The sequence below is a fragment of the Staurois parvus genome, unplaced genomic scaffold (assembly GCF_062004578.1).
Source record: "Staurois parvus isolate SC_StPar_1 unplaced genomic scaffold, SC_StPar_1.0 ptg000380l, whole genome shotgun sequence".
Taxonomy (NCBI): domain Eukaryota; kingdom Metazoa; phylum Chordata; class Amphibia; order Anura; family Ranidae; genus Staurois; species Staurois parvus.
In genome coordinates, this window is record NW_028318176.1 from 1,502,652 (window position 1) to 1,517,302 (window position 14,651).

General features: G+C 51.7%; 1 protein-coding gene across 1 annotated transcript; it reads left to right on the plus strand.

The window, feature by feature from the left end:
- Positions 1–871: 871 nt before the first annotated feature.
- Positions 872–14,236, plus strand: LOC149455968 (uncharacterized). Its single transcript, XM_089685547.1, has 3 exons — positions 872–981; positions 1,324–1,745; positions 11,216–14,236. The coding sequence occupies exon 3, from the start codon at positions 11,366–11,368 to the stop codon at positions 14,078–14,080; it is 2,715 nt and encodes a 904-aa protein (XP_089541673.1). The 5' UTR covers positions 872–981; positions 1,324–1,745; positions 11,216–11,365; the 3' UTR covers positions 14,081–14,236.
- The last annotated feature ends 415 nt before the right edge of the window (positions 14,237–14,651 follow it).

Here is a 14,651-nt window from a genome sequence, read left to right on the forward strand (position 1 = left end):
GATCACCAGACCCCAGGACATCCTGATGGGGGATCACCAGACCCCAGGACACCCTGATGGAGGATCACCAGACCCCAGGACACCCTGATGGGGGATCACCAGACCCCAGGACACCCTGACGGAGAATCACCAGACCCAGGACATCCTAATGGAGGATCACCAGACCCCAGGACATCCTAATGGAGGATCACCAGCCCCTCCATCCCACTCTGTGGCTAGGTCTTCCCATCCATCAGATTATTGATACCCACCAGACCCTCCACACCATGCTGGGGCCACATCTTGGAGCCCACCAGATCCACCAACGTATGAGCAGCCTATGAGTGACTGGGATCTCCGTTGGAGGCGGAGCTATGACACTACACACCACCTGAAATATCACTAGGTCACCTCGGGATGGCAGCTCCTAGGGGGTGGAGCTGATCATTCTGGGTGTGTCCACAGGGCAGGTTAGAGAGTTACCAATCAGGTTTAGGTCTTCCTGGGAGTCTATCCTGCAATATCTGTAGATGTATACCCACCAGCCCCCACATAGGGAGCCCCCCATATAAATATAATACACTCCTCCCTCATATATGTATGTGTGTATATATATATATATATATATATATAATTACACTCCTCCCCATATATATATATATATATATAATAAATACTGCTGACCTACATGGATTATTACCCCCCTGTGATGACAGTGGGGGTCAGGCAGACATCTTCCTCCTACCTCAGTGCAGTGTATGGCGCAAGGCATGCCGGGATAGCTCCACCCTCTCCGCCGGCTTCATTTTCCGTACTGCGCAGGCGCCTCACGGAGAGGGAGGGCGGGGATACATCCACGGATGGCAAACAGACCGGAAGTGTCTGAGGACGTGACCCGCAGAACACGGAAGTAGCGTGGAACGCAAAACCAGAAAGGGGAGGGGGGACTTCTGGTGGAGGCCTGCAGCATAAAAAGGAGCAGACAGCAACTGACAGGAGGAGGTAACTGTGCCTCATACCTCACCTGGGGGGGGGGAGGGGATAACTGTGCCTGATACCTCACCTGGGGGGGAGGGGATAACTGTGCTTCATACCTCACCTGGGGGGAGGGGATAACTGTGCCTCATACCTCACCTGGGGGGGAGTGGATAACTGTGCCTCATACCTCACCTTGGGGGGGGGGGGATAACTGTGCCTCATACCTCACCTGGGGATGGAGGAGGGGCACACAGTGTGGGGATGGGGGTCCTCCATTATCTTCTATGTATATAGGTGGTGGGAGGAGCATGTCTCCCAGAGCTCCTCCCACCTGAGTTTTATATTGATGTATTTTCTGACTTGTAGGTTAGAAGAGCTGAGAGCCCAGCCCGATGTCACTGAGCACCGCCCCCGAGCACCTCTCCTGACCTACCATCCTCAAGCACCGCCCCCGAGCACCTCTCCTGACCTACCATCCTCAAGCACCACCCCTGAGCACCTCTCCTGACCTGCCATTCTCAAGCACCGCCCCTGAGCACCTCTCCTGACCTGCCATCCTCAAGCGCCGCCCCCGAGCACCTCTCCTGACCTTCCATCCTCAAGCACCGCCCCCGAGCACCTCTCCTGACCTGCCATCCTCAAGCACCGCCCCCGAGCACCTCTCCTGACCTGCCATCCTCAAGCACTGCCCCTGAGCAGTAACTAGACTCATTCCTCAACTGGAGTGGAGCAGACAGAGCACCTCATGACATCCTGATGAAGGATCCAAACACCAATCACATCACCAGGTGAGAGGAGGGGGAGGGGCTGATGCCGGGGGAGGGATCAGTTCCTCCAGTGTAGCCCTGTGACCAATCATCAGACTGGGATTTTGGTGCAGAAAATAAGATTTCTGATTGGCTGGTAAATCCTTTTCTTGATACAGGACACAGGAGGCATGTCCAGGGACGTCGGGTTATGCTGCTGCCTTCAGGAGACAGCCCAGTATAACTCCTCCCACTCCCAATAAAAGAAACAGAGGGGAGGGGCCTATGTCTCGTGCTGTCCCGGGACACAGGAGGAGTGTGCCGGAACACGGGGCATCCAGGAACCTCAGGGGTCGGTACCACAGGGAAATGATCAGCTGACAGACCCACCAGAGGGGGCCCGAAGGAGCAGCCTGAAGGACCCATCATCAGCCCTGAACACTCATTGGGGGAACCTACCCAACCAAGACCAGGCGGGACCCTCACCAATCTGATGCCGAGAAGTCCTGATGGACTCCGTGTCATGTGGAAAGGTGGGATCCAGTCCCTGAGTCTATAGGCCAGAACCAGGAAAGAGAAGAAGACTGTCCCCTACAGGGACCTCTAGGAATGACAGAGACTCCATACCACATCCAGGCGATGGGGGGACACCTGTTCGTGTACTGTGCGTGTCCCGGAACAATGTCCCCGATGTGGTAGAAGAGTGTCCCCGATGTGGAGGAGTGTCCCGGAACAGTGTCCCTGATGTGGTAGAACAATGTCCCGGAACAGTGTCCCCGATGTGGTAGAAGAGTGTCCCGGAACAGTGTCCCGGATGTAGAAGAGTGTCCCAGAACAGTGTCCCCGATGTAGAAGAGTGTCCCGGAACAGTGTCCCCGATGTAGAAGAGTGTCCCGGAACAGTGTCCCCAATGTGGTAGAACAATGTCCCGGAACAGTGTCCCCGATGTGGTAGAAGAGTGTCCCGGAACAGTGTCCCAGATGTGGTAGAAGAGTGTCCCGGAACAGTGTCCCCAATGTGGTAGAAGAGTGTCCTGGAACAGTGTCCCGGATGTGGTAGAAGAGTGTCCCGGAACAGTGTCCCGCATGTGGTAGAAGAGTGCCCCAGAACAGTGTCCCCGATGTAGAAGAGTCCCAGATGTGGTAGAACAGTGTCCCGGAACAATGTCCCTGATGTAGAAGAGTGTCGTGGAACAGTGTCCCCGATGTAGAAGAGTGTCCCGGAACAGTGTCCCCAATGTGGTAGAACAATGTCCCCGATGTAGAAGAGTGTCCTGGAACAGTGTCCCCAATGTAGAAGAGTGTCCAGGAACAGTGTCCCGGATGTGGTAGAAGAGTGTCCCGGAACAGTGTCCCCAATGTGGTAGAAGAATGTCCCGGAACAGTGTCCCCAATGTGGTAGAAGAGTGTCCCGGAACAGTGTCCCGAATGTGGTAGAAGAGTGTCCCTGAACAGTGTCCCCGATGTGGTAGACGAGTGTCCCGGAACTGTGTCCCGGATGTAGTAGAAGAGTTTCCTGGAACAATGTCCCGGATGTGGTAGAAAAGTGTCCCAGAACAGTGTCCCCGATGTAGAAGAGTGTCCCGGAACAGTGTCCCCGATGTAGAAGAGTGTCCCGGAACAGTGTCCCCAATGTGGTAGAAGAGTGTCCCGGATGTGGTAGAAGAGTGTCCCAGAACAGTGTCCCGGATGTGGTAGAAGAGTGTCCCGGAACAGTGTCCCCCATGTGGTAGAAGAGTGTCCCGGATGTGGTAGAAGAGTGTCCCGGAACAGTGTCCCTGATGTGGTAGAAGAGTGTCCCGGAACAGTGTCCCCGATGTAGAAGAGTGTCCCGGAACAGTGTCCCCGATATAGAAGAGTGTCCTGTAACGGTGTCCCCGATGAGGCAGAACAGTGTCCCGGAACAATGTCCCCGATGTAGAAGAGTGTCCCGGAACAGTGTCCCCAATGTAGAAGAGTGTCCCGGAACAGTGTCCACAATGTAGAAGAGTGTCCCCAATGTAGAAGAGTGCCCCAGAACAGTGTCCCCGATGTAGAAGAGTGTCCCGGAACAGTGTCCCCGATGTAGAAGAGTGTCCCGGAACAGTGTCCCCGATGTGGTAGAACAGTGTCCCGGAACAATGTCCCCGATGTAGAAGAGTGTCCTGGAACAGTGTCCCCGATGTGATAGAACAATGTCCCGGAACAGTGTCCCCGATGTGGTAGAACAGTGTCCAAGGAACAATGTCCCCGATGTAGAATGAGTGTCCCGGAACAATGTCCCTGATGTAGAAGAATGTCCCGGAACAGTGTCCCAGATGTAGAAGAGTGTCCTGGAACAGTGTCCCCGATGTAGAAGAGTGTCCCAGACCAGTGTCCCAGATGTGGTAGAACAATGTCCCGGAACAGTGTCCCCAATGTGGTAGAAGAGTGTCCCAGAACAGTGTCCCCAATGTAGAAGAGTGTCCCAGAACAGTGTCCCTGATGTGGTAGAAGAGTGTCCCGGAACAGTGTCCCTGATGTGGTAGAAGAGTATCCTGGAACAGTGTCCCCGATGTAGAAGAGTGTTCCGGAACAGTGTCCCTGATGTGGTAGAAGAATGTCCCGGAACAGTGTCCCCAATGTGGTAGAAGAGTGTCCCAGAACAGTGTCCCCAATGTAGAAGAGTGTCCCAGAACAGTGTCCCCGATGTGGTAGAACAGTGTCCCGGAACAATGTCCCCGATGTAGAAGAGTGTCCTGGAACAGTGTCCCCGATGTGATAGAACAATGTCCCAGAACAGTGTCCCCGATGTAGAAGAGTGTCCCGGAACAGTGTCCCCGATGTAGAAGAGTGTCCCGGAACAGTGTCCCCAATGTGGTAGAACAATGTCCCGGAACAGTGTCCCGGATGTGGTAGAAGAGTGTCCCGGAACACTGTCCCTGATGTGGTAGAAGAGTGTCCTGGAACAGTGTCCCAGATGTAGAAGAGTGTTCCGGAACAGTGTCCCTGATGTGGTAGAAGAATGTCCCGGAACAGTGTCCCCAATGTGGTAGAAGAGTGTCCCAGAACAGTGTCCCCAATGTAGAAGAGTGTCCCAGAACAGTGTCCCCGATGTGGTAGAACAGTGTCCCGGAACAATGTCCCCGATGTAGAAGAGTGTCCTGGAACAGTGTCCCCGATGTGATAGAACAATGTCCCAGAACAGTGTCCCCGATGTAGAAGAGTGTCCCGGAACAGTGTCCCCGATGTAGAAGAGTGTCCCGGAACAGTGTCCCCAATGTGGTAGAACAATGTCCCGGAACAGTGTCCCGGATGTGGTAGAAGAGTGTCCCGGAACAGTGTCCCCAATGTGGTAGAACAATGTCCCGGAACAGTGTCCCGGATGTGGTAGAAGAGTGTCCCGGAACAGTGTCCCAGATGTGGTAGAAGAGTGTCCCGGAACAGTGTCCCCAATGTGGTAGAAGAGTGTCCCGGAACAGTGTCCCGGATGTGGTAGAAGAGTGTCCCGGAACAGTGTCCCGCATGTGGTAGAAGAGTGCCCCAGAACAGTGTCCCCAATGTAGAAGAGTCCCAGATGTGGTAGAACAGTGTCCCGGAACAATGTCCCTGATGTAGAAGAGTGTCGTGGAACAGTGTCCCCGATGTGATAGAACAGTGTCCCCGATGTAGAAGAGTGTCCCGGAACAGTGTCCCCAATGTGGAAGAACAGTGTCCCGGAACAATGTCCCCGATGTAGAAGAGTGTCCTGGAACAGTGTCCCCAATGTAGAAGAGTGTCCAGGAACAGTGTCCCGGATGTGGTAGAAGAGTGTCCCGGAACAGTGTCCCCAATGTGGTAGAAGAATGTTCCGGAACAGTGTCCCCAATGTGGTAGAAGAGTGTCCCGGAACAGTGTCCCGGATGTGGTAGAAGAGTGTCCCTGAACAGTGTCCCCGATGTGGTAGACGAGTGTCCCGGAACTGTGTCCCGGATGTGGTAGAAGAGTGTCCTGGAACAGTGTCCCGGATGTGGTAGAAAAGTGTCCCAGAACAGTGTCCCCGATGTAGAAGAGTGTCCCGGAACAGTGTCCCCGATGTAGAAGAGTGTCCCGGAACAGTGTCCCCAATGTGGTAGAAGAGTGTCCCGGAACAGTGTCCCGGATGTGGTAGAAGAGTGTCCCAGAACAGTGTCCCGGATGTGGTAGAAGAGTGTCCCGGAACAGTGTCCCCCATGTGGTAGAAGAGTGTCCCGGATGTGGTAGAAGAGTGTCCCGGAACAGTGTCCCTGATGTGGTAGAAGAGTGTCCCGGAACAGTGTCCCCGATGTAGAAGAGTGTCCCCGAACAGTGTCCCCGATGTAGAAGATTGTCCTGTAACGGTGTCCCCGATGTGGCAGAACAGTGTCCCGGAACAATGTCCCCGATGTAGAAGAGTGTCCCGGAACAGTGTCCCCAATGTAGAAGAGTGTCCTGTAACGGTGTCCCCGATGTGGCAGAACAGTGTCGCGGAACAATGTCCCCGATGTAGAAGAGTGTCCCGGAACAGTGTCCCCAATGTAGAAGAGTGTCCCGGAACAGTGTCCACAATGTAGAAGAGTGTCCCCAATGTAGAAGAGTGCCCCAGAACAGTGTCCCCGATGTAGAAGAGTGTCCCGGAACAGTGTCCCCGATGTAGAAGAGTGTCCCGGAACAGTGTCCCCGATGTAGAAGAGTGTCCCGGAACAGTGTCCCCGATGTGGTAGAACAGTGTCCCGGAACAATGTCCCCGATGTAGAAGAGTGTCCTGGAACAGTGTCCCCGATGTGATAGAACAATGTCCCGGAACAGTGTCCCCGATGTGGTAGAACAGTGTCCAAGGAACAATGTCCCCGATGTAGAAGAGTGTCCCGGAACAATGTCCCTGATGTAGAAGAATGTCCCGGAACAGTGTCCCAGATGTAGATAAGTGTCCTGGAACAGTGTCCCCGATGTAGAAGAGTGTCCCGGACCAGTGTCCCCGATGTGGTAGAACAATGTCCCGGAACAGTGTCCCCAATGTGGTAGAAGAGTGTCCCAGAACAGTGTCCCCAATGTAGAAGAGTGTCCCAGAACAGTGTCCCTGATGTGGTAGAAGAGTGTCCTGGAACAGTGTCCCCGATGTAGAAGAGTGTTCCGGAACAGTGTCCCTGATGTGGTAGAAGAATGTCCCGGAACAGTGTCCCCAATGTGGTAGAAGAGTGTCCCAGAACAGTGTCCCCAATGTAGAAGAGTGTCCTAGAACAGTGTCCCCGATGTGGTAGAACAGTGTCCCGGAACAATGTCCCCGATGTAGAAGAGTGTCCTGGAACAGTGTCTCCGATGTGATAGAACAATGTCCCGGAACAGTGTCCCCGATGTGGTAGAACAGTGTCCAAGGAACAATGTCCCTGATGTAGAAGAGTGTCCCGGAACAGTGTCCCAGATTTAGAAGAGTGTCCTGGAACAGTGTCCCCGATGTAGAAGAGTGTCCCGGACCAGTGTCCCCGATGTGGTAGAACAATGTCCCGGAACAGTGTCCCCAATGTGGTAGAAGAGTGTCCCAGAACAGTGTCCCCAATGTAGAAGAGTGTCCCAGAACAGTGTCCCTGATGTGGTAGAAGAGTGTCCCGGAACAGTGTCCCTGATGTGGTAGAAGAGTGTCCTGGAACAGTGTCCCCGATGTAGAAGAGTGTTCCGGAACAGTGTCCCTGATGTGGTAGAAGAATGTCCCGGAACAGTGTCCCCAATGTGGTAGAAGAGTGTCCCAGAACAGTGTCCCCAATGTAGAAGAGTGTCCCAGAACAGTGTCCCTGATGTGGTAGAAGAGTGTCCCGGAACAGTGTCCCTGATGTGGTAGAAGAGTGTCCTGGAACAGTGTCCCCGATGTAGAAGAGTGTTCCGGAACAGTGTCCCTGATGTGGTAGAAGAATGTCCCGGAACAGTGTCCCAGATGTGGTAGAACAATGTCCCGGATGATGGCCTAAGGACAGCCTTCTCCTTGTGTAGATCCATGAAGGGTTCCGTACAGGTTGAAGCCACCAACCCAGAATTCATCTCACATGATGGCAACCAGAAAGGCACCCAGTATGAGGGAACAATGTGAGGGACACCCTGTATGAAGGAACAATGTGAGGGACACCCTGTATGAAGGAACTATGTGAGTGACACCCTGTATGAAGGAACTATGTAAGGGACACCCTGTATGATGTAACTATGTGAGGGACACCCTGTACGAAGGAACTATGTGAGGGACACCCTGTACGAAGGAACAATGTCAGGGACACCCTGTACGAAGGAACTTTGTGAGCAACACCCTGTACAAAGGAACAATGTGAGGGACACCCTGTATGAAGGAACAATGTGAGGGACACCCTGTATGAAGGAACAATGTGAGTGACACCCTGTACGAAGGAACAATGTGAGTTACACCCTGTTTGAAGGAACAATGTGAGGGACACCCAGTACGAAGGCCTTCACTAAGGAGCCCTGAAGAAAGAACCGCTAAGACTTAACCTACAATGGGACTCAAGGCCAAATGCTGACCCAGAGCAGACTGGAGAACAGACAGGATCCATCCTACCGTGAACGTCCTCTGGTGGAGTTTCCTTGTCTCGCACCAAGAGAGATTCATATTCCAACTGTGATGGTAGACTTTGTGAGAAGTCAATTCCCATATGAATATGACCGAATCTGAGAGACCCGTCCCTCAGGACCCGAGCTTCAGCAGCCACACCATTAAGGCCTGCGACCGAAAAGCAGGATGGCAAACCGATCCTTGGGACGATCTGGGAGGACCCACAGACCGTGATCCAAGAACCACATCCAGCTGGGCAGGTTTGGTGCTGTGGGAATCACAGGAAAGCCCTCCATCTCCATCCTACTCATGAGGTGAAGAAGGATCTTTGGGGGAGGAAAGCCTAGATCACCTTGAACTGATCCCACAGTCACCAGAGCATCCACTGCCATGGCCAGATGATCCGTAGATTTGGAGACAAACCCTGCTGTTGAACCTGGAAGCCAGGAGGTCCACATCCAGCATTCCTCACCTGCAGCAGAGGTCTTAAAACACTTCGATGTGGGGAGACCATTCTCTGGAATCCAGACACTGTCATCTGAGGAAGTCCACCTTCCGGTTTTCCATGGCTGGCATGTGCTGGCGGTCAGGACTGAGTTATGATGTTCTGTCCGAGTCAGAATCAGATCCACTTCTCTCTGAGCTGCCAGACTTCTTGTTCCTCCATGATGGTTGATGTAAGCCACTGCCATGGCTTTGTCTGACTGAACCTCGTAGACCAGAAGTCCTGCGTAGAAAGGATCATTGTATAACCTGAGCTTCAGAATACTGGTCAGGTGACCTCGTAGACCAGAAGTCCCGTGTAGAAAGGATCATTGTGTAACCTGAGCTCCAGAATACTGGTCAGGTGACCTCGTAGACCAGAAGTCCCGCGTAGAAGGGATAATTGTATACACTGAGCTCCAGAATAGTGGTCAGGAGACATGTTTCCTCCAACAACCAGATCCCTTGTATTGTGAAGATACCAGGCATCTCCCATGAGCACCTTCCAAACCATTGGGAGGTTGGATTTTCTCGATTCCAGTGCCAAACTTGTAACCCACCAAGCCAGGGCAAACCTGATCCTGATAGTCATAGGACAGTCCAGAAACCACACCCTCTTGTCTCATGTTGCCATAATAATGACTTTCTATTGTCTGAAGTGAATTTGGACATATGGAACTGCCTCGTAGGGGGACACCATAAGGCCCAAGACCTCCATGTGAAAATGTAGGGTCGGTTGGCTCCTGGCCTGCAATGTCCGAGGCTGAAGTTCGTCCAGGGGAAGGAAAACCTTGAAAAGGAGATCAGGCCCAGATACTCTAATGAGAGGGATTCCAGCACTGATTTTTGGAGGTTTAGGCTCCACTCCAATCTAATCGACTGTTCCCTCAAAAGAAGGTCTTCAAGATATTCCATTATGGAGATGATCTTCAAGTGAAGCAGCTAGAACAGGGGCTAGCCCCTATATGAAGACCCGAGATACAGTGGACAGGCAAAAAGGGTAATGTTACATGCAGGTAGCATTATTGCAATGTGAAGATGGGGACATTCAAGTAGATTTCCTTGATGTCCACAAAGACCAGTAGGTCTCCTTGATGGAAGGAAGCAATGGCTGACCGAGCAGATTCCATATGGAATTTTTGAACCAGTAAGAAGGTGTTGAGAAACTTTAGTTCCAATATGGGGCAGTTTGAATTGAGACTGAAACCTCTCCTTTTCTAGGACAATGGCTGTGATCCCTCGAGAGAGGAAGCAGGAAGAGCATGAAGAGCCGCCAATCTTCGAATTTGACAACATGAAGTAGGGTGTAGACAAAGACCAAAATTCCAGTTTGTAGCACCTAGATACAATATTCTGGAGCCAAGTCTCTGAAAAGTCTTTGGATCAGATAGCTGTAAAGGACAAAAGAAATATCCCCAGTTTGACAGGTGGACTTGCTCACTTGGGGGTCCAGACCTAAGGTGGAACTGGGTTCCAGGCTTGGCTTTCCTTCGACCTTAATATCTGAGAGAAACAAAGGGAATTATTTTTGCCTCAGTAGAAAAGGGTTTCCCAGGTGGGGATTTGCCCTATTTTTCTGGGGTAAAAGGTTACTCCTCTCCATGGTGGCCTCCTTGAAAAATTTGTTCCCATCAAAAACCGTATGCAAGAGGTGTTTCTTGTACTGATGCTCCACAGACCAACATTTGAGTTTAAGGGTCCATCAACAAAGTAGAGGCACCAGCACGAGCTCCATAAAGATCTGTAAGTATAGATCCGGAACCCTGGGACATAACCCTGGACCAGCCAGCTAAGGTTTACCAGAAGGATATGGTTGCAATGGCTGGTTGCAGGGGAGGACTTGTGAGGAGAATACAAGTCCTTAAAAAGCCAAGCCTTTTATCCACCGGGTCTTTAAACACGGGGATGTCCTCAACAAAAGCTTCTTAAGACACAAAATGGCTGGGTCCACAACAGGAACAGACCACTTACTTAGGAACTCCTCATCCAAAGACTATTGCTGGCCAAAACAGTTAGGAGGAGAAGACCTTTTCCAGGTTAGGTCAATCACTCTACAGGACTGGATGCAATATGGAATGCACTGGACAAGTCGTAACAGGTTGAGGGCTTGGTTAGAGAACCCAAGGTAGTCACTTGGTTAGAGAACCCAGGGTAGTCACTTGGTTAGAGAACCCAGGGTAGTCACTTGGTTAGGTGGGAACCGTACCCAGCACCGCACAGCTTCTGTATCCAACACATCCCAGTCTGGTTCTTTTTCTATCGGTCTCCAGCCATCCTGTGGAGTGCATATCATCCATAGGAATCAGTGGAGCTGCAGTGTGCACTAGGCAGAGGGCCCCCGTTGTTGTGCAGCATGGGGCAGGACCACGAAGTGGGATGGAGGATGAAGGTAACAATGTCAGATACACTAGGGGGAGGGGGGTTACATACTAAAAGTGAAGTCCTATAACTTGTCATGTTATTGTGCTGCTCCATACATGAGCGGGTGGTGGTGGTTCTTACTCTTTCCTTCTTTCTGGCAGGTCAGCAAGAAGCCACCAATGATCTGGGAGCCATTACATCGGAGTTCATTCATGTGTTACAGGAGGAGACCTTTATAAATACTCACCACGGTAGCATGATCTGAAGCTTAGCAGTAGTGTGAGATCCAAAGTAGGAGAGCCTCAAGAAACATGGCAGTGGAAGAAACTCGGACGGAGACAAGGGACATGGAGATAATGGGCATAGAAGAGCCCTGGACTGAGACAATAGAAATGGAAGAGACCCGGACTGAGACAAGGGACATGGAAGAGACCCGGACTGAGACAAGGGACATGGAAGAGACCCGGACTGAGACAAGGGACATGGAAGAGACCCGGACTGAGACAAGGGACATGGAAGAGACCCGGACTGAGACAAGGGACATGGAAGAGACCCAGACTGAGACAAGGGACATGGAAGAGACCCTGACTGAGACAAGTGACATGGAAGAGACCCAGACTGAGACAGTGGACACGGAAGAGACCCAGACTGAGACAAGGGACATGGAAGAGACCCAGACTGAGACAGTGGACATGGAAAAGACCCAGACTGAGACAAGGGACACGGAAGAGACCCGGACTGAGACAAGGGACATGGAAAAGACCCAGACTGAGACAACAGACACGGAAAAGACCCAGACTGAGACAACAGACATGGAAAAGAGCCAGACTGAGACAACGGACACGGAAGAGACCCAGACTGAGACAAGGGACAGGGAAGAGATCCGGACTGAGACAGTGGACACGGAAAAGACCCAGACTGAGACAAGGGACACGGAAGAGACCCAGACTGAGACAAGGGACATGGAAAAGACCCAGACTGAGACAACAGACACAGAAAAAACCCAGACTAAGACAGTGGACATAGAAGAGACTCAGACTGCAATAATGGACATGGAAGAGGCTCAGACTAAGACAACAGACATGGAAGAGACCACCTGGACTGGGACAACAGACATGGAAGAGACCACCTGGACTGGGACAACAGACAAGAAGCGGGAATCGGTGAGAGGTCACATAGAAAGCTCTACATGTACAACACGGTTCTCCATGATCATCAAGGAGGAGACGTCTTCACACTCTGACTGCAATACTCCACTATATAAGGCCACCATTAAAGAAGAACCTCTACCAAATCAAGAATGTGCTAACGTTCCCACACCCAGATGTCTTAGACCATGTACACATGATGAGGTCACCCCCTCATTTCAAAAAGACAACATTCCAGCAACTGGGGCTTCTACATCTGCCAATCACAAACTCACATCCAGTCATATTAGGAAGAATTCCCAATCAGGACACAATCTCCAGGACACCAAGCAGTCCACCCTTGCAGATCATAGAAGGCATATGTCATCTCGTATTAAGAAGGAGCCCTGCTTGCATGAAGGAGAAGACCTACCCCATGCTCAAGCATCTCAGATTAAGTTGGAACCCTTCTCAGCTGACCATGACTGTTCTTCCTCCGTGATTCAGATAAAGCAGGATCCTCTCACATGTGGCAGGAGGAATCTCCAACACGGTAATATCTTAGACCCCCCAGCTCATGTACAGTGTCCATCTGTAAAGATAAAGGAAGAACCCCAATCCCCTGATGAGGAAGATACCACCAACGTGGACCTCTCTCCACCCACTGATTCCACACAGTGTCTATCTATTCAGATTAAAGAGGAGGAGGAGGAAGATTTCCCTCCTGAAGGGATTCACATACTCGAAGGGACCATCACGGACTCTGACATTCACTCTTTTACCATTACTGGAGAGTACATTGAAGGCATTGAGATCAAGCTGAAGACCAAACCCATGCAGGACAAAGTGGGCTCTATGTCTCAGTCATCGAAGACCACCTATGCCTGCCCAGTGTGTAAAAGAAACTTCACTAATCACGGCAACCTGGTGCGGCACCGCGAAACCCACAAAGGGAAGAAGATGTCCTGCCTGGAGTGCGGAGCTGATTTCTGCAACAAGACGGACCTCACGGCACATGCCCGGATACACAAAGCCAACAGGGTCCTCTACTGCTCAGAGTGCAACATCACCTTCCCGAGCAACTCACACCTCATCATCCATGAGAGGATCCACACAGGAGAGAAGCCCTTCGCCTGCTCGCATTGCGGGAAACGCTTCTCCAGCAAGTCCAACGTCGCTGAGCACATGAAGGTCCACACGGGCTCCAAACAGTTCTGCTGCTCGGCCTGCGGCAAATCTTACGCCCGCCAAGAGAATCTGCTCAGCCACCAGCGGATCCACCAAGAGGCGGTGACGTTCACCTGCACCCACTGTGGCCAGTGCTTCGTGGACCAGCACAAGTTTGCCAGACACCAGCGCTTCCACACCTTAGACAAACCATACCCGTGCATCCTCTGCGGGAAGCGCTTCGCTCACAAGGCGCTGCTCCTCAGACACGAACGGACTCATGTCGGCGGGAATCCGGTCTGCTCTGACTGCGGTAAGTGTTTCTTTCGTCAAGCCGAGCTGACCAAACATAAGAGAGTCCACATGGGCACCACTGAGAAACTGTTTGAATGCTCGGAGTGTGGGAAGCAGTTCAGCTCGGGGCCCCGCCTTCTAAATCACCAGAAACTGCACACGGCAGACAAGGCCTATCAGTGTACCGAGTGTGGCAATTGTTTCAAGCAGAAGAACAACCTGGTGAGGCATCAGAGGGTTCACGAGGTAGAAAAGCCCTTCTGGTGTGCCGAATGTGAGAGAGGGTTCACCACCAGGTCCAACCTCAAGGTCCATCGTAGAGTCCACATAATGCGAAGGCAACACCCCTGCCCACACTGCAGCAAGGAGTTCCCCTTTAAGAGCCGGTTAAACGAACATTTAAAGAGTCATGAAGAGAATAAAACTGACGAGGGGTGAAGCTAAAACTAGGGGAAGGATGACTGTACGCGACTCGTATAGAAGGTCGTTTATCTGGACTTTGGCACCTTAGAGAGTGAGATCCGCTTATCTCGCTGACCCTTCATATATAAAAAATGGATAAAAACTAGAAATATACTCGCCTTCCACCCCCTAGTTTTTTATGTTTTACTTTGTTCGTTTTGTGCTCATTTTTCATATTTTTTTATCACTTTATTGCCATCACAAAGGTTCTGAAGAACCCCCTTTTGAGTGACAAGTACTCTTAGGTCAGGGGTCTTTTGGACCAACGTTACTTCCCCCGCACTCAGCCGACACAAGGTCCCCGATCTGTTGCTTCACCCGGTTCCTAGCTGGGCACTTCCGGGTTCAGAGATGGAGGAATGGACGTTCCCATCTCTCCATGCTCACCGTCCTGATGTCAGGGGAACCCAGGAACTGGGGAGGGTGGGTGTTCGGAACGAGGCACCATGGAAGGGTTTCGATGCTGTAAAGCAGCTGGACTGCTCTACAATATAGCCGGCAGCCTCTTAAAACAAACGAATGGTTGCTATTGGAGCTATAAATCTGC